The 19,407-nt window shown below is 46.2% G+C and overlaps 1 protein-coding gene across 1 annotated transcript in view; it reads right to left on the minus strand.

Annotated features, from left to right (window-relative positions):
- Positions 1-6,578: 6,578 nt before the first annotated feature.
- Positions 6,579-19,407, minus strand: part of LOC309356185 (uncharacterized protein) — a 60,650-nt gene continuing 47,821 nt past the window's right edge. The window contains exons 47-57 of the mRNA XM_081887364.1: positions 18,429-18,637; positions 17,746-17,849; positions 17,473-17,591; positions 16,911-17,084; positions 15,749-15,951; positions 14,476-14,579; positions 13,767-13,885; positions 9,940-10,110; positions 8,915-9,162; positions 8,254-8,360; positions 6,579-7,768 (exon numbers count right to left, since the gene is read on the minus strand). Of these exons, the coding sequence (XP_081743490.1) occupies positions 6,804-7,768; positions 8,254-8,360; positions 8,915-9,162; positions 9,940-10,110; positions 13,767-13,885; positions 14,476-14,579; positions 15,749-15,951; positions 16,911-17,084; positions 17,473-17,591; positions 17,746-17,849; positions 18,429-18,637 (2,523 nt within the window). The 3' untranslated portion in view covers positions 6,579-6,803. The remainder of the gene's footprint in view (positions 7,769-8,253; positions 8,361-8,914; positions 9,163-9,939; positions 10,111-13,766; positions 13,886-14,475; positions 14,580-15,748; positions 15,952-16,910; positions 17,085-17,472; positions 17,592-17,745; positions 17,850-18,428; positions 18,638-19,407) is intronic.

Here is a 19,407-nt window from a genome sequence, read left to right on the forward strand (position 1 = left end):
GTTAGTGCCTAAAGCAAGGTTGGGGATCATCTGTGACCCTCCAGAAGTTGCTGGACTACAACTCCCATCATCCCTGGTCATTGGCTGTGCTGGCTGCTCATACTATGATCCAATTTTGGGGCGGAACTAGATAGAGAATTTTAAACAACAGCTTTGCTGTGTGTGTCAAAGTGATCAGGCTCCAGATACACAGCCAGCCCCAAATATTTTCTTTGCAATGGGAATAGCAGGATAAACAACCAGGTCATAAATTGAGGTCTTCCTTTGCAAGGGAATAAACAAATAACCAGACCAAAAATAAAAGTTAAAAGCTTTATTTCCTTTAAAAAGTGTTACACAGCATAAGATGTTATTTTCCTTGTGGAGTTTGAGGTCTCATCCACACTTTCCTTTGCTCCGTATAACTAGGTGCAGTCTGGGATTTCTAGGTCCACATCTGAGCACTTTTCTTTCCCTCTCACTGATTTCTCCATGAAAACATGCTCTTTACCACTGAATCGGAGGAAATGGCAATCTAGGGAAAAACCAAACTGCCATTTGTTCCGATTCAGTGCTAAAGAGTGGATTTTCCTGGGTGAAGTGGCAGGGCAGGGGGAGCTCTGGGGCACGGACTGGGAAAGTGCAGGCCTCAGCCTAGAAAGTGCAAGGAAAAAGGTGTGTGGCTGAGCCCTGACTCTGGGCAAAAGAGAAACAGAGGTTGGAGTGAGGATATTAACCTGCTTAGCACACTACCTCTGAATATTCATGAACACTGAATATATCAGACCCTCTAAGTGTCCCTATTTTCCAGAGACAGTCCCGGATTTACAGAAGCCATCCTGGTTTCTGATCTGATCCTAGAATGTCCCACTTTTCCTTAGGACACCCCTATTTTCATTGGAGGAATGTTGGAGGGTATGGAGTTATGCAACCCCCGAGTCCCCTGAAAGCAGCCCTGTACAAGGAAGTTTTTGTAATGTTTAATGTTTTATTATGATTTTATATATGTTGGTAGCCTCCCAGAGTAGCTGGGGTAGGGTACAAATTAAAAAATTAATAAATTTCATTTTTATCATGATGATGATGATGGAATAAGATGTTCCTATTTTCATCAGAGAAATGTAGGAGGGTATGATAAATTCACACACAAGTATACCAAGGATACAAGCTAAGAATCATTTAGAGAATCATTTAGAGAATGAAAGGTGAGTGCATTCCCCAAGACACCAGCAAGTGAGAGCGCTGAAAATCCTTCATTAGATAACCACCTAATTGTGGAAGGAATTTGTGGAAGGAACATGGCTCACTTTACATGCAGAAGGTCTCAAGTTCAATCTCTGGTATTCCTGGGAGGAGTGGGAAATGCTCCCTGCCTGAAGCTCTGGAGAACTGCTGCCAGTCAGTGCTGGCAGTACTAAGCTAGCTCACCAATGCTCCGACTCAGTATAAGGCAGCTTCCTGTTTCACATCAATTGTGTCTGCATGCCTAATAAGGTTTCTGCAATTGGCCATTGAATATCCACATTAAATCACCATGTATTGTTCTCAAAAGCACAAGGGACCCAGCTTTTTATTACCTGCACAAAGTTTGCAAGTGGACTGAATTCTTTAAGGGGTGGAGGCAGAGTTTGGAGGGTGGGAAAACACAATGGTTGGTGGGGCACCAAGAAACATCCAGCTGCTTTTCCAAACTCAGGTGTACAGAAATAAGGAATGTTTACTAAGAAATATTAAATATTTTGCAAAACATTGTGGATAGCAAGGTTGGATTATAGGAAAACAGTTGTAAGAAAGTAAGGGAGGACAAGGGAGGTGGAAAACAGGATTGGATGGGTCCTTGCATATGAAGGGGCACCTCCATAGATGTCCCCTGTAGTGTTTCCAAGGATGTGAGTTGCAGCACCACCAGTGTGGTTACCTGTTGCACCAGTAGGAATGGGAATTGCAGAACCACCATTGCCGTTGCCTGTTGTGCCACTGGGGGTGTCGGTTGCAGAACCAGCAGGAATGTAGCCTGTTGCTGCTCTTGGGGTGTGAGTTACAGAACCACCTGTGAGACTTCCTGTTGCACCACCAGAAATGTCAAATTCAGAGACAAGAGGACTTTTGCCTGTTGCACTACCAAGAATTTGAGTTGCTGCATCCCCGGGAATATGAGTCAAATCACCACCAGATACATCCTCTGTTGTGCTACCAGGGATTTGGGTGACACCCCCACCATTGATGTCTGGAGTTGCACCACCAGGGAGGTCAATTGCAGAGCCATTGGGGATGTTGCCTGTAGTGCCACTAGGGATGTCAGATGCAGCAGCACCATGCATGTTGCCCGTTGCTGTAACAGGGATCTGAGTTGCATCACCACCACTGATGGTGCCTGTTGTGTGATGAGGAATTTGAGTTGCGGAACCACCAGTGATGTTGCCTGTTGCTCCACCAAAGATTGATGGAGCACCATGAGAGATGTTGCTTGTTGCTGGACCATGGATGTTGCCTGTTGCATCACTAGTGATGCCATGTGCAGAAGCACCAGCAGTGTTTCCTGTTACGTCATGAGGTATCTCTGTTGCAAAACCATCATCAGTGTTGCCTCCCATGTCTACAGAGTTGTGATTTGCAGAACCTCCAGAGATATTGCCTGTTGCATCCCTGGGGATGTCAGTAGCAGAACCACCAGTGAAGTTGCCTCCTATTTCTCCAGGGATGTGTGTTGTAGGACCACCAGGAATGTTGCCTGTTGCACCACCAGCAGTGCCGATTGCAGAACCACCAACAGTGTTGCTCCTTGTTGTTGTGCCTACAGAGGCGTAAGTTTCAGAACTACCAGCGATGTTGTCTGTTCCCTCTGCAAGGATGTCAGTTGCAGAACCACCAGGAATGTTGTCTGTTGCACCAACAGTAACGCCACTTGCAGAACTATCAAGGATATCGTTTGTTGTGCCACCTGGGATGAACGTTGGAGCAGCATGTGGTATATTGCCTGTTGCTGCGATTCCAGTGTCCGTTGCAGCACCATCAGGGATGTGACCTGTAGCACCAACAGTGATGTAATTTGCAGAACCACCAACAATGTTGCCCACTGTGTCTACAGAGTTGTAAGCTGCTGAACCCCCAGAGACAATTTCTGTTGAACCACCAGTAGCATTGCTTTTTGTGCCTATAGAGACAGGAGTTAAAGAACCATCAGTGCTGCCTGTTGCCTCTCCAAGGATGCCAGTTGTACCTACAGAGATGCGAGTTGCAGAACCACCAAGGATGTTAGTTGCAGGGATGTTGTCTGTTGCTGCACCAGCGATGTCAGTTACAGAACCACCAGTGAAGTTGTCTCCTGTTTCACCAGGGACACGTGTTGTAGGACCATTAGGAATGTTGCCTGCTGCTGCACCAGCAGCTTCACGGATGTTGTTGGTTGCAGCACCATTAGGAATGTTGCCTGTTGCTGCACCAGCAATGTCAGCTGTAGCAGCTTCAGGGATGTTGCCTGTTGCTGCACCTTGCATGTTAGTTGCAAACCTGCCAGCAATGTTGTCTCTTGTGCCTACAGAGATGTGAGTTGCAGCACTACCAAGCATGTTGCCTGTGATGCCATGAAGGATGTCGGTTGCAGCACCATCAGGAATGTTGTCTGTTGCTGCACCAGCAGTGTCAGCTTCAGAACCACCATCAAGGTTGCCTGTTGTGCCTACAGAGATATGAGTTGCAGAACCACCAAGGATGTTGCCTATGGCTCTAACAGGAATGTCCATTGCACCAGCAGTGTTGCTTCTTGTTGTGCCTACAGAGATGTGAGTGTCAGAACCACCAGCAATGCTGCCTGTTGCCTCTCCAAGGATATCAGTTGTAGAACCATCAGAGCTGTTCCCTGTTCCTCCACCAAAGATGTCTGTTGCAGCACCATCAGGAATGTTGCCCGTTGCTGTACTAGCAATGTCATTTGCAGAACCCCCATCAATGTTGCCTGCTGTGCCCACAGAGTTGTGAGTTGCAGAACCTTCAGAGACATCTCCTGTTGCACCACCAGGGATGCCAGTTGCAGAATGACCAGCAGTGTTTTCTCCCATTTCACCAGAGATGTCAGTTGCAGAACCACCAGCAGTGTTGCTCCTTGTGTCTATAGATACATGAGTTGCAGAACCAAGGATGTTGTTTATGGTACCACCAGGAATGTTAGCTGCAGCAGCATTGCCTGTTGCACCATCAGGGGTGTCAGTTGCAGAACCACCAGAGATGTTGCCTGTTGCTGCACCAGCAATGCCAGTTGCAGAGCCACTATAGAGGTTGCCTCCTGTTTGGCCAGGGATATGTGCTGTCAAACCACCAGGAATGTTGCCAGTTGTGCCTACAGAGATTTGAGTAGGGAAACCACCAGTTATGCCGCCTGTTACACCTCCAGGTTTGTCAGTTACAGCACCATCAGGAACGTTGCCTGTTGCACCATGGGTTATCTGAGTTGCAGAACCACCATCAGTGTTGCCTGCAGTGGCTACAGAGTTGTGAGCTACAGAACCTCCAGGGAAATTGCTTGTTGCACCACCAGGGATGCCAGTTTCAGAACCACCAGCCAAGTTGCCTCCTGTTTCACCAGGGATGTGCATTGTAGGACCACCAGGAATGTTGCCTGTTGCATCACCTGTGATGTCAGTTGCAGAACCACCAGCTGCATTGACTCTTGTGCCTACAGAGATGTGAGTTGCAGAACCACCAGTGATATTGTTTGTTGTGTCACCAGGGATCTGAGTTACAGAACCATCCACGATATTGCCTGTTGCTCCGCCAGGGATGTTAGTTGCAGAACCTGAAGTTATGTTGCCTGTTGCCTTACCTGGGATGTCAGTTGCAAAACCACCAGTGAGGTTGCCTCCTGTTTTTCCAGGGATGTGCCCTGTAGCACTACCTGGAATGTAGCCTGTTGCACCTCCAGGGATGGGAGGCTCTGTATCACCAAGGATCCTGCCCGTGGCACCTCCAGCAATGTCAGTTACAGTACCACCATAGATGTTGCCTGTTACCCCAACAGGAATGTGAGTTGCAGTGCCACCAACAATATTGCCTGGGACATTAATTACAGCACCCCCAAGAATGTCTCCAGTTGCTGCTCCAGGAATGTGAGTTGCAGCACCATCAAGGAAGTTTATTGAGATGCCTCCACTTCCAAGGATGAGAGTAGTGGTCTGTCTCAAGATGTAGGATGCAGGCCCTCCTGGCATCCCTCCTGTGCTTCCTGCAGGGTGGAGAGTTGCCGCACTGCCAGTGGTGCCTCCTTTCTGCCTCCCAGGGATGAAGGTTGCAGCCCTCTGCGTGTCCCCTGTGGCAGCTGCAGGGGCATCAGTTGCAACAGTGCTGGCATCTCCATGAATTGCACTTTCTTCAAAAGTGTCCCCTTTGGTTGTTTCAGGGGAATTGGCTAGAACACTTGTAACATCTTGAGTTTCAGCAGCTCCAAGGATATTGCCTGGGGAGCCTCCGGGGATGTCATCTGGGGCTTGTTCAGGGATTTGCGTTGCTGAAAATGAACATGAAAAAAAAAGAGAGAAAATAATCAGTTTGGGAACTTCTGGGCTAAGTGGACCAACAATCCAACTTGGTGCAAGGCTGCTTCCTGTGTTCCTATGTTCTGCTCACTTTTCTTCTTCTTAAGAACTTCATTCTATTATTCATACCTACCTTGCATCACTTCTTTATCCGCCTTCCCTGAAACCCAGCCTTTCTTTGGCCCTTCCTTTTGATCTGGGTGCCTTTTTCCTTCTAGAGGTCCATAACTCTCCTCCCTCCCTCCTCTAATGTATTATTGTAAACATCTGGCCCTCCAAACCGCTTTACGTGGCCCTCAGGACTCTCATACACCACACCCTCTTCCCAGACACACCCACTCTCTTTAGGCCACACCCATCACTGCCCCTGCTTCACATCCAGGTAGGGTGGGGAGTGGCTCCCTGCCTGAAACCCTGGAGAGCCTCTGCCAGTCATTGGAGACAATACTGAGTTAGATGGACCAATGATCTGACTTGGTATAACTGTGTGTCCCTATGCCTAATAAGTCCCGCTGAACTGCCTAATATTAACTTGCTATGTGGGCTGAACTCTTTTAGGGGTCAGGGGAGAGGAACAGAATGGTGAGGGAGGCACCCAGCAATGTCCAGCTGCTTTTCCACACTGAGATGTTCAGAAATAAGGAATGTTCAGCAATAAATATTAAATATTAGATGATAGAGCTTCCACCATACACTACTTTCTACTCCTACTAAGGACAATAAGATTTATGAAGAAAAGAAGGGGAAATGCTTTCTACAGAAGCCACACATGGTCCTCTTTTCACACAACAACCTACATCTTTATTTGGGGTTGCCATAAGGCCAGAATTTCCTGGACATGCATGGAATATTGCAGTTGGCAGCAGTGTCTGGACAAAAATCGTGGAAATGTCCAGGAAAATCCAGATATATGGCAGCCCATGTTGGCAGTGTCATTTTTGCCCATTTTCCAAAAGATTTTGGTCCCCCCCCCAAAAAAAAAGCTCAACAACTTCTGTCCAGATCTTCACTGTTTGAAATATGGCAATCCCATTTTGCACAAATTTCACGGTAATGTGAAGCTAGAAGGATACCAGAATACTTTGATGTGCACCATTGGCTGGACGGATGATTTATTGCATGATAAATATATTCTGTGTAATCAAACACAACAAATTCAAGATTCCAGAGTAGCAGGATGCTAGAAAACTGCTATCAGTTATCTGGAAAGACACTGATACACAACACTGTAGTCTGATTCCAAAGAGTGTCTCTTATTTAGGCAAATTTGCAGGTGGGTTGTGAAACAGAGGTGCACTATGGGGAAATGGTTACAATAAAGCAAGGGAGGAGAAGGCAGGCGAAAAATAGGACTGGGTGAGTCCATGCATATGCAGGGGCACCTCCAGAAACATTTCCAGGGATGTGAGTTGTATTGCCAGCAGCGACAGAAGTTGCTCCAGCACCCGGGATACCCTGACTGTATGCTGTATCCCTTCCAGGAATGGGAACTGTAGTTCTTCCAGGAATGTTGCTGTTTGAGCTTCCATGAACTGAAGTTTCAGTAGCTCCCGGGATGTGAGTTGCAGAACCACCAGGGATGTTGCTTGTTGCTCCACCTGGGAGGACAATTGCAGCACCACCACCAGTGGTGTTGCCTGTTGCTCCTACAGAGATGCGAGTTGCAGCAGCATCAGGGGTTTTGCTTGTTGCTCCACCGTGGATGTTGGATGCAGAACCACCAGGGATGTTGCTTGTTGCTCCACCAGGGACTTGAGTTGAGGCTCCTCGAGTAACGTTGCTGGTTGCACCTCCAGGGATGTGAGTTGTACCACCACCAGGGATGATGCCTGTAGAATTTCCAGGGATGTGGCCCATAACACTCTCAGGGGTGTGTGTTGTAGGAGCAGCAGGGACACTGCTTGTGGTGCCTCTTGTGACGTCAGGGGTATTGCCTATGGCACTTCCAAGGGTGGGAGTGGTAGTCTGTCTCGAAGTGCAAGATGCAGACCATCCAGTTGTCCGTTCTGTGTTGCCTCCTGGGTGGAGAGTTTGGGCACTGCCAGAGATGCCTCCAGCCTCTCTCCCAGGGAAGAAGGTTGAAGCACCTCCCTGGTTGGCCCCTGTGGCAGCTGCAGGGACCTCAGTTGGAAGAGTGGTGGCATCTCCAGGACTGCGAGACGCAGATTGTCCAGGGGCATCACCTGTGACATTTGCAACGTTCTGAGTTTTGGCACCTCCAGGGGGGTGATTTGCCGTTCTTTCAGGGATTTGTGTTGCTGCTGCAAATGGAAAGAGAGGAAGTATCAGTTTGGGAACATGTCAGCTAAGAGGACCAACAATCTGACTTGGTGTCAGGCTGCTTCCTACATTCTGCTCAGTTTTCTTCTTTGTTTTGGTTGCCAAGAAGGGAATGCCACCCTCAGACTGAAGTAAGACCCTCCCTGTTAAGTTGTGGGCGAACATGTCAGACGACACAGCGATTCTTTAAACAGCTCTTCTTTATTCAGATGCCAAAACAGAACTGGGCTGAGGAGCTCAGTCAGCCTGCTTATATAGAGCTCCAGAACAATGCAACTGTTGCCATTTTCTAAAATTATCCAATCACTGAACGTCACTTTTCAATCCTTCATTTGCATACAAAACTATCCAATCACTGAACGTCACTTTTCGATCCTTCATTTGCATTACTATCTACAGTATCCCCCTGCTGGCCCAGGGTGAGAACTTCAGTACATAACACTCCCCCTTAGTAACGAAAGGTTACCTGTGGGTTTGGGTTGATGATCACTCAAGAGGCAAAGGCTTTTGACCTCTGCAAGTTCTTCCTGCCGTTTAGTAAGGCTGGGGTGAAGTGCGACGATCTCCTTCATTCTGTGATTAAAAAAATACGTTTTGAAGCAGCAGTGAGGTATTTTTAGAGTGGGACCTTTTGAGCAACATAAGATTCTAGCAGGCTCTGTTCAGAAATTTATCTATTCCCCTTCCTTCCTTCCTTCCTTCCTTCCTTCCTTCCTTCCTTCCTTCCTTCCTTCCTTCCTTCCTTCCTTCCTTCCTTCCTTTCTCTCTCTCTCTCTCTCTCTCTCTCTCTCTCTTTCCTATCATTTTCAACAAAATTCAAGGTGATATGATATAGAGGTGGATGAATCTGTCAATGTTTGTTTCTCTCAGTTTCTCATTTTTTCTAGTCTTAAGTTCCACCCCATCAGTCTGCAATATTTGTTTATTTGTTTTTAAAAGTCCTCATGAATATTGACAAGTGTTTTAGTGCTTATGACTCCTAGTTTTTGTACTCAGTCTTGCCCCATATGCACATTTTTACAAGCCACCCTTTCTTCTGCATTTCTGAATGTTATTTTCAGTAATAGATGCTCTTCTCATTTTTTGCACACTTTCCCCCCACCCATATTATGTTACCTCTGACTTACGTGGAATGGAAGAGTTCACATGTTGCCTTGGAGGAAGATTGGGGGTGGCGGGATGTCCCCAGAGTCGGTAGGAAGTTGGAGAGCAAAAGGTGGTAGACCTCGTTCCACTGAGAGGAGACCATTGAACCTCCTCCTTTCTTGAGGAAGAGAAATACATTGTCCAAAAGCTCTTGCTGGCTTTCAGGGGTGAGAGCAGCCAGTGGAGAAGGTCCTTGACACATAGACAAGATTTCTGTGGGCTTGTAGCTCTGCGTGGAAGACACAGGGATGAAAGAAGTGGGCTTCACAACAGTCCAGAGAAAGAAAGAGCTTTCAGGATTTCTGTAGGGTGTGCCAGTGGTATGCTTAGGCTCAACAGACTTGTTCACAAAACATATCAAGAGATATGAATGCAGGGAGGGAGCTGGATTTCACAAGCCCATTCCACTAGATTACACGTTGATGGAAAGCACAAAATAGAGCCTGTCGGCAGATCCACACCATACATTGGACGCACATTGGACATACATTGAAGAACACAAGAACAGCTTACTGGATCAGGCCAATGGCCCATCTAGTCTAGCATGCTGTTCTCACAGTGACAAACCAGATGCCCGTTGGAAACCCGTAACAGGATCTGAGCACAAGAGCACTTTCCCCTCAAATGGGCTACATCTAAAGTACATTACTCCCCCTCCCCCAAGAATACTGGGAACTATAGTCCCACCTCACAGAGCTACAATTCCCAGCACTCTACCAACTACAGTTCCCAGGATTCTTTGGGGAAAGACACATGCTTTAAATATGCATTAAAGATGTTTTAATGCATGGTGTGGATCTGTCCTGTGTTTGGCTATGAGATGCTCTTCATTGGCGTGCACCAGCAAATTGTGTAGAAGTTATCCAAAACAGGCACTAAACGGAACACTGTCTTATCAAGGAGAGGTATCAGAAAGTTGGAACAGGTAGATTTAGTGAGACTGTGGCCAAGGAAATAGATTTTAGCACATCACAAAATGGCATGGGAACCCCCCCCCCGACCTTACCTTGCAGGGAGGGCCTTTGAGCCTGGACAAATATTCACGGAGCGAGCCATAGTTTTTAAAGTTCTCCACGACCCCAAGAGCAAGGCTGGCCAGGGTGGAGTTGTGCAACATCTGAGCAATGACAGTTAAGTCGGCTGCTTGGGCTGGGCTGAGGGCAGAAGGGTTCTCCATCTGTGGATTAATTATAAGGAATTACTGTAGGAGGACTGGAAGCTTTGGAACTAGACTGGTTTGCTTGGGACCACTTCTGGCAAGACCCATTTCATTTCCAGAGGAGGCCTGGCTACCTCTGATACTTCAGCTTCATATCTGGACTTCATCCAAAGTGTATGTGCACCCCTAGTCTGCATCATTTCCTATGCAATCCGTTTTCACTTGTGTCTATTCACCCGGTCAAATGCCATTTATTAAGTTTTGTGCCAGGCTTTGCTTTGTCTTACCTAAAGGCTTCCACTGTTCCCAGTGGTGATGGTGCCCTGGAACACACCAGGCATGGGAGATGAGTATGGGCCATTTAAGATAATTATTATATAATTCCAGGTTACATACAAAGCTGCCTTATATTAACTCAGGGCAATGGTCCATCTGACTCAGTACAATCAACAATGACTGGCAGAAGCTCTCAGGATTTAAAATAGGACTCTTTCTCAGCCCTACCTGGAGATGCTGGTGATCCAACCTGGGCCCTTTGGCATGCAAAGCAGGTGCTCTGCAACTGAGGTGTGCTCCTCTCCCTACTGCCTGACGTCATGGGCTGGTTGGACACTGAGGAATGGTGGGAGGAACAAGCTAAGGCTCAGAACCCAGGGATTGCTGGTGAGACGACGATAAGTGGACACAGGGAGAAGAAGAAGACTGGAAGGAGGAGGTGTTGAAAGCTGAAGAGGTAACAGGTCTTAGTAAGTCTGTGTCAGAGAAGTGCAGAACTGGAGGCAGAAGAGGAAGAGTCTGGCATATATGTCTCCCCCTCCTGCTACAACGAGCTCCCCTGCCCCTTGGTCTCCCAGAACAAGAAGAAGCATTAAAAGGACAGATGCTGTTTTTGCTAATAAAGAGTTACTCCAACTTGCTCAGTGTGATTTATTGCTGGCTCACTCCTGTCACCCGCGGATCTTTTCCTAGTTATCAGGCTGCCCTTGAGTGTGTACAAAAGTTCAGTTTCTTAGCTGGTGGCCCTGTTCTGTAAAAACACCCCACTTTCTAATAATCAGGGGGGTCTTGGACTAAAGGATCAGATGTCAAGGAAAATCTGGAAGCACCCTAACCAATTTTGGTATCCCATCAGTGAGAGCCTTTATAGACAGTTTAAAAATTCACTCAAGGTCATGCTACCAGAGTCTGGTGTCAGCTTCAAAGCATTGTTTCGGATAGGTCAGTACGTTTCCGAGCATAATTCAAAGTGTTGGTGCTGACCTTTGAAGCCCCAAACAGCCTCGGCCCAGTATACCAGAAGGAGCGTCTCCACCCCCATCATCCAGCTCTGAGGGCCTTCTGGCAGTTTCCTCCATGCGAGAAGTGAGGCTACAGGGAACCAGGCAGAGGGCTTTCTCGGTAGTGGCACCCGCCAATCAGATGTCAAGGAAATAAACAACTATGTGACTTTTAGAAGACATCTGAAGGCAGCCCTGTTTAGGGAAGTTTTTAATGTTTGGTGTTTTATTGTGCTTTTAATTCTGTTGGGAGCCACCCAGAGTGGCTGGGGAAACTCAGCCAGATGGGCAGGGTAAAAATAAATTATTATTACTATTATTATTATTAGCCTGGACCTCTGTTGTTTTTGTATGCAGACCCTTGCTTCCTTTTGCCCTTAACCCCGTGAGAATGTTCCTGCCTTGGTCCCATTTTACAGATGGGCAATTGAGACTAAGAAAGCAGCAAAAGCTTGCCTACACTTTTCCTCCAACTGAGCTGTGATTGGATTTGAGAGTTGTACCTCATAGATATACAATTCTCAGCACCTTGGGAAAACTATAGTTCCCAGGATTCTCTGCAAGAAGCCATGACTGTTAAAGTGGCGTAAGAGTGCTTTAAAAGTGTGGTGTGGATGTGACCAGAACAGGTCACTCTTCTGTCTGCACATCCAGCCTTGGCCACCGCTCCAGGTCTGCAATTACGCGTGGCTTCCCTAGGTGCTATTGGTCATAAGTAGCACAGATATAAATGAACTTCACCACATCTCCATGTTTGGATTGCAGCCTAATATTGTTAACAGAGCAAATTCTGTGTAGGTCTACTCAGAAATAAACTAAGTGGAACATACTCCCAGGTTGCAGCCTAAGAGATGTGGGGCTGCATCTACTGTCAGAATAGACCCATTGAAAGTATTGGAGATGATGATTCTGAATCCATTAATTCCAATGGGTCTAATCCGCGTAAAATTTAATTGAATGCAACCAATAAAGATACTAAACTGTTACATACCTATTTACGGAGTATAAATCCATTTATTCCTCCTGTAGATACTGCCTACCCCACTCCCCCTCCCCAAGAATGTGGCTGATGGGGGTTGTAGTCCAAGAGAGTCTGGAGGGCCACAGGTTGGCAAAAGATGCTTTTAAGTTTAGTTCAATCAGTAGCAATCAGTTGGTCGAAATGCTCAGTATCCCATGTAGGGCTGGCCTAATCAGTTTCAGTTCTTCCCCATTTCTCATTTTTCCAATCATTTTGTGTTTGTTTGTTTGTTTTACTTTTGGTTAAGCCTTCATTAAAATTCAGAAACATTTTAGTGCATATTTCTCCTAACATACACGTTTTTTATGCAATTTTCCTTGATGGGCACCTTTGTGCAAAGCAATTCCCCCTAGTATAATGCGTTTTTGCATGCTATCCTTTACTTCTGTATGCATTTTTAGGCCTGCGTTGCCCCATCTTATGTATAGATTGCTTGGGTGGAGCACTGCATTGCAAAATCCAGAGCGGTGCAAAGTTCAAAGGATTATTAATGTATTGTTGCAGAAACTGCAAGTGAAATGTGAATTGGACTGAATTTCTACTCCATCCCATGTCTGATCCCACCTTTCGGGGGCATGGGTGTGGAGTTAAAAGGACCACATTACGTGTGTGTGTGTGTGTGTGTGTGTGTGTGTGTTCTTAAAGAAAACACCACCATGAAACATAACAATTCAGCTGTTTTCAACATTATTATTATTTTATTAATTGAGCAGATCAGCACAACCACAGAATAAATAAGCGGGTAGAGAGATATGGATATCAGCAACCATTTCCAAAACACAGAAAAATCATGTTTGGTTTAGAACCGTTGTTACATGGTTAAATACAGTGTTCTTTTTAAAATATGTAAGGAAGATACCCACCCAGAAAAAAAACCTTCTTGCATAAATTTTGACAGAATTCATGGGTGATTTTCCATGTCCATACTGTTCTTGAAAGCATTACACCACCTGTGTTAAAAGTCTGTATTTGCTTTAGAAGAAAACGCACAGCTTCATTTTGCTGCTTCTCAGCTTAATAATGATACTCAAGCATCGAAAACTGAACCATTACGGGATAAATTTACTCCCCAGATTGCTACTGATTAAACGAAACACCGGCCTTAGAAAGACAATTTGGATGCCAATCAGGTTGATTTCTGAAGTATTTACTTTCTAAAGCAAGCAGTAGTTTGAAAACTCAAGAAGAGAAGAAAGAGTGGAATATAAAGAGACTGCAGAGAACATCAATCCTTTCCTTTAAAGATATGTCAGCTCCCTTTGGCAATTTTAGGCTGGATGAAGATAGTTTCATTGTTGCGCAGGGCTGCTACTGTTCCCTGCAGAGGAAAGAGGTGGGGCAGCCCCCACTGGAGCACAGTGCCGAGAAAAACTTACTCCATCAAGTTCTGGGTAAAAAGCTTGAAGTTCGCTCAGCTTAGCCACTGTGCAAAACTCCCCCAAATTCTTTGTCAGCCAGTCTCGGATTCCTGTAGTCCCACCGTCGCACGCTGACCCTGTGGAGGCAAGAGAATGTGTCAAGCGAAGACGGACAAAAATCCACAGCTGGGTTCCTTACAAATGATGAATTTGTGCAGAAATAATGTTGGAAGTCTGTTACACCCTCCTCCTCCTTCCCTGCCCTTCTTCCAGCCAACAGAACAGTTTGCCCCAAGCACCAAGGAGATAAACTTCTGAGCAGATAAACTGTTCATAAACACTCAGCGACTGAACTAGTGGTTGAGGTTGGGGGAAGGCTCAATAATTAGGTCCACCAGGCCAGTGAAACTTTTTTGGCCAAGACTCCACCGACACCTGACATCACATATCAGCCAGTTGTCAAAAGGGCTTTGCAGGTACTGCCTATCAGCTGGTTGTTGTGGCTTTCACAGCACAGCACTTTGGCCCATGTGACTGAACTTCAAGCTATGGTGACAAAAATGGGTCACCTGTGGCATCAAATGATGAGCAGGTGAACCACCAAGCTCCCCTGTCAAGCGTGGCCCACAGGGGGCAGGGGAGATAAGGATTTGGTCTGCCAGCTCGATCCATTTCCCGCTCCTGTATCAGGGTGAAATTCCTAAGACCTGCCCCTTTGGCTCCTTACCTGAATCAGCAAACTGATAAGCTAAATAAGCCTTCTGGAAGTCATAGACATCTTGCCTCTTCCGGGCTGATAATGTTGAGTAGAGACCATCCATCGTTTTCACACTGAGGAAGAAACACAAGCAATTCCACACATTGGCTTGAGTCACACTTTTTTTTCACCTATTCACCGTATTCATTTACTAGCATCCAACCTGCCCTTCCTCCAGTATAGGCCTTATCCATTACTTTCAACCATGGAAATGAAATGGAGCACCCATAGTCAGAGGCAGTATACCTCAGAGCACAAGGTGCAGAGAACAAACAATAGTCTGGGAGGGCTATAGCTTTCTCACCCTGCTTGCAACTGGCTCTGGAGTCTTTTTGGAAATAGAGGGTTGTGCTCCACTAAGTCTTACTCAGAATAGACCCAATGAGATGAATGAACCTCAGGTAGTCATGGCCATCAATTTCTTTCCTTTCTTTATTCTTCAATTTTTTTAAATTAATTTTCCACATTTATAACAAAAATGACATCACAAAACACACAACAAATAAAGACACATTTCAATACCAAAAAAACCCTAAACACAAAAAACAATTACTTCTCCAAATACCTAATTTTTATAACATTGTTAACTGACTTCCTCAAATCTCCTCTAACTGAATTTCATTATATCACTTGTATAACAGTTCTCCAAATGACCATCAATTTCAATGGGTCTCCTCTGAGTAGGACTAGCACTGGGTGCAACCCAGAGTGCTGAACTAGGTGGTTTGATGAAACCAGCCTTTGTGTCCTCAACTGGGTGTAGCTGCTTCCAGATTGTGGTTATTTTGGGGGTGGGGATTAAGAAGATAAGAACATAAGAAGAGCTCTGCTGGATCAGGCCAGTCGCCGATCTAGTCCAGCAGCCTGTTCTCAAAGTGGCCACCCAGATGCCTTTGGGAAACCTGCAAGCAGGACCCGACCACAAGAGCACTCTGCTCTCCTGTGGTTTCTAGCAACTGGTATTCAAATTAAGGTTACTCAAATGAAGTTGAGTGGAAGATCTAGCACAATAAACCCGCTTCCCCAAATTATAGTAAAATTATAGTAAAATGCACTGGAAAGTGTTAGAATAACAGTTGCTTGAGGCAGCAGAATCTGGTGTCCCCACAACAAATCAGGCTGGATGCTCAAGATGCAGATTGTGTGGTAGCCACCAATGTATACAAGAGGTAACCTCTGTCTGTTATCAAACTATGTGAAGGGACCTCGAAACTACTGAGGTAAATGTATGCCAGCTACTTACATGGTTTGGTAATATGGGCAGGGCATACCCAGGGGTAGCAGCTCAAGAATTGTTCCATTGACACCTGGGAGGAGGAGGTTGAGTTTCTGGAACCAAGTGTTTGTGTCTTCCAGGGAACTGGTGGCAATCTGTGGGAAAATGATCTCTGCCGACAGCATCAGCATAGTGTCCCGCACTTTGGGATTGCTCAACAAGCCTCGGTTCTGGAGGAAGAAGCAAGAGAAAAACCAGGGAATAAATGTGACTTCATTGAAGATCAGGTTCTAGGTAGAAGCAGAAGTGTTGCAGACATGTTACTATTTCTGCAGCAGGGTCCCTGTCTCCAGCATCCTAGAGCTACCCAACCAGGGGAGCTTTGAAGCCATTGAGAATAAATCTTCTCACCCTTGGTGCTGATTGCAGCCAATCGGAATGAAAGGAGGTGAGTGAGCCACTGAGGATTGGCTCCTAGGGTCACTCTGGAGACGGCACACAGGAAGAAGACCAATGAGTTGTTCCATATGCTCCAAAGCTCAGCATTTAGGAACATGGACAACACTAGGCGCTCCAGTTTCAAGAGAATGGTAAGTTCTGTTACATACAATGGAACTTCAAGGAAAACACAATCTAAGTCACTCCAAATGAAGATATTGGAGCACTCCAAACCATTTGCCAAGTAAGCGCACAGAAAATAGTAAATGTAGCTGAAGGGCAACCCATGGAGATCTGCACTGATTGTTATAATGCAACTCTAATTATTTAATATTATAATATTGTTGTGCAATCTTAGAAGGGGGTGTGACTGTGGGTATCATGAAGGGACCTTGCACTTCTGATTTTGCAACTACACCCAAAAGGATCAACGAAATCAGCTGACAACGTTTCACACAATGGAGAACAATGGGCTAGCAATGAGAACCCTTGACAATTATATGAGTTTTGAAAGTTTGTAGGAAATTGGAAAGGGTGATCTCGAGTCCCAAACATCAGGAGGGCCCCATCCTGGTGAAGGTTGTGCTACATAGCTTGAAATCCACTGCTCTGGAGTAATTCCCAGCTACTCCAAAGGTCACAGACCATGCATTCCCATTGGGGTTGACCACCAGTGCTCCAGTTATGCTGCAGAAAATCACAGCCTGTCTCCAACCCTGGAGGAAAAGTCTGTAAACAAGCTTCTGTTTACCTTCAGCACCAGAGTGTTGAACTCATCCAGGTACATGCTGAGGAATTGCTCTGGCTCCTTCTTTCTCTGGATGGCTTGGAAGACGAGCCCCATGGCTGAGCTGCTGTAAATGGTGTGACCTTCAGTGGACAACTGAGCCAAGGCACTGGCGGAGAAGAGGTCCAAGGAATCTACCTGCATTTGGAAACACAGAGCTGGAGTTGGATGGAAACTAGGCTCAAGCTCAGAATCCAGAACTCTTCAAACACCCCAAGCTTCCAGTCATCACTGAGTCAGTAAGGTGCAGATTAAACCACAGTTTACCAAGGTTTGGGTGACACAGGAAACTGCGGTTTTAAAAAAAGGAAGTGAAAGTTTCCAAACTCTTCCTTGAGTGAGCTTATTAAAGCTAAACTGCCCAAGGGGAGCAATGATGGGGGAGGCGTCTTTAGAGGCTTTGTGGGCACCAAGGAAAGGCCTCAAGGGCAATACATTGGTGACCCATGAGTTAGTGTTATGCCCGAACCAGCCCAGAGTCAAGAACACCAGAAATGTTAAACTCCAAAGTCTGTGCTGCTCTCACCCCACGGAAGTTGCTTTTCAATGCAGTGAAATCTGAGTAGGAGCCATAGGCAGAAAAGGGTCCAAAGAATTTGCTCAGCCACTCTTGGTCCGTGGAGGCCCCCTGAGTGCAGGCAGAACCTGTGGCAAAATCATAAAGAGGGAGAGAGAGAATTAGCAAAGCAGATGCATATCTCTGAGGTTTAAAATTCTTAAGAGGGTCTTCATCAGGGGTGGGTAGAAGGTAAAGTGTTCCTTGGGGTGGGTGGGAAGGAGATGTGCTTCCTTTGTTTACCTGAATTTTGTTGCTGGAATTCAAGAATCCTCTTTATGAAGGAGAATATATCCTCTGGATTTTCAAATGTGCTGTTGGCATGGTGATCATTTAAACCCTCCACTCTGCAAGATTAGCAAGGAGGTTGTAACTGAAGTAATAATGCTCAGTTTGGAGATTCAAAAGAAGGGAGGAGTGAAGTTAGGGGGAGGCATTTTGGATCAGCAAAGCATCTTCCACTGACAACTGGGGAGGAGACCCATTGCCCAGTGACTGGGCACCTGCTCTGCATGCAGAAGGTTCCAATTTCAATCTGCAACATCTGCAGGCAGTGCTTGGAAAGACTCTCTGTCTGAAATACTGGAGAGCTGCTGCCAGCCTTTGTTGGCAATACTGAGCCAGATGAACCAATGGTCTGACTCAGTCTAAAGCAGTTTCCTAGGATAATGGGCAGAACTCAGTAGGCAGAACATCTGCTTTGTATGCAGAAGCTCCCAAGTTCAATCTCCAGGTAGGGCTAGGGGAGATTCCCACCTGAAACCCTGGGGAACAGCTGCCAGTCAGTGTAGACAATACTGAGTTAGATGGCCCAACCACCTGCAGTTTTTGAGTTTCTGTGACTGCTCTCCTCACCCTTTGCTGGGCCACGCCAAATGACTCCGCCATCACCCCTACCTTGGCATAGGCATAGAGTTGGTACCTACATGGCTGCCAGAGAATCACAGGACATGTCACTGGGCAGGAAGCCGAGGTTCTGGGCATCAAGACTGCTCAGGAAGAGAGGGAGCCTTTGCCCAAACCACACAGCATAGTCCTCTGTGGTGAAGAGCTTCAGTACGCCACTCAAGTGGCAGAAGATCTCGCCAAGGATGAACCGTTTGGTCTCCAAGTTGGGCAGCTGAGTGAGCTGGTGCTTTAAGAAGAAAGCAAAAGGCACAGAAGGTACAGCGTTAGGAGGACAGGTGTACCTAGCTAACTAACATCCTAATGTCAAAGTGTATCATTTACTAGGTGCCCTCTAGATGTTGTGGACCTCAGCTCCCACCATCAGTCAATGGGAGCTATAGTCCAAGATATCTGGAGGAGACCATATTAGATACCCTTGGAGTAGATGATCAGCAATAAACACAGTTAAGGAAAAGGCGCACAAATGAAATGGCACAGCATAAAACAAATCTGCAACTAAATCAGTAGACAACAGCTAAAGGCAGGCCAATAGTCATTGCTGTAAGAGGTTAATTCAACAAGATAGGCTTACCAAAGGCAGCGCCAAGCAAAGGGCTTGGGGAGGAAGTTCTTGAGCTGAGGTGGCAATGCAGAGAAGACCCTCTTTAGTAGCAACCTGCTTAGCCTGTACAGTGGTACCTCAGATTAAGTACATAATTCATTCCGGAGGTCCGTACTTAACCTGAAACTGTTCTTAACAGGAAGTTTGGGGCTGCAAGTCCTATCAGCCCCAGCTGGCATGATCTATGGCTCCCATTGGCAAGCTGATGCCCTCCAGTGCTGGCTGGGGTTGGTGGGAGCTGAAGTCGGAAACATCTGAAGGGCACCAGGTTGGGGAGGTTGAAGTAAGGCTGTTGGGCAATAGCCCATCACTCTAATGGAGCAACCTTCAATAGGGAGATGTGTTAGCAAAGTCACTTAATTAACGCTGACAGAGTCCAGAGATAAAAGTCATGA

The sequence above is a fragment of the Podarcis melisellensis genome, assembly GCF_964234715.1.
Source record: "Podarcis melisellensis genome assembly, chromosome: 14".
Lineage (NCBI taxonomy): Eukaryota > Metazoa > Chordata > Lepidosauria > Squamata > Lacertidae > Podarcis > Podarcis melisellensis.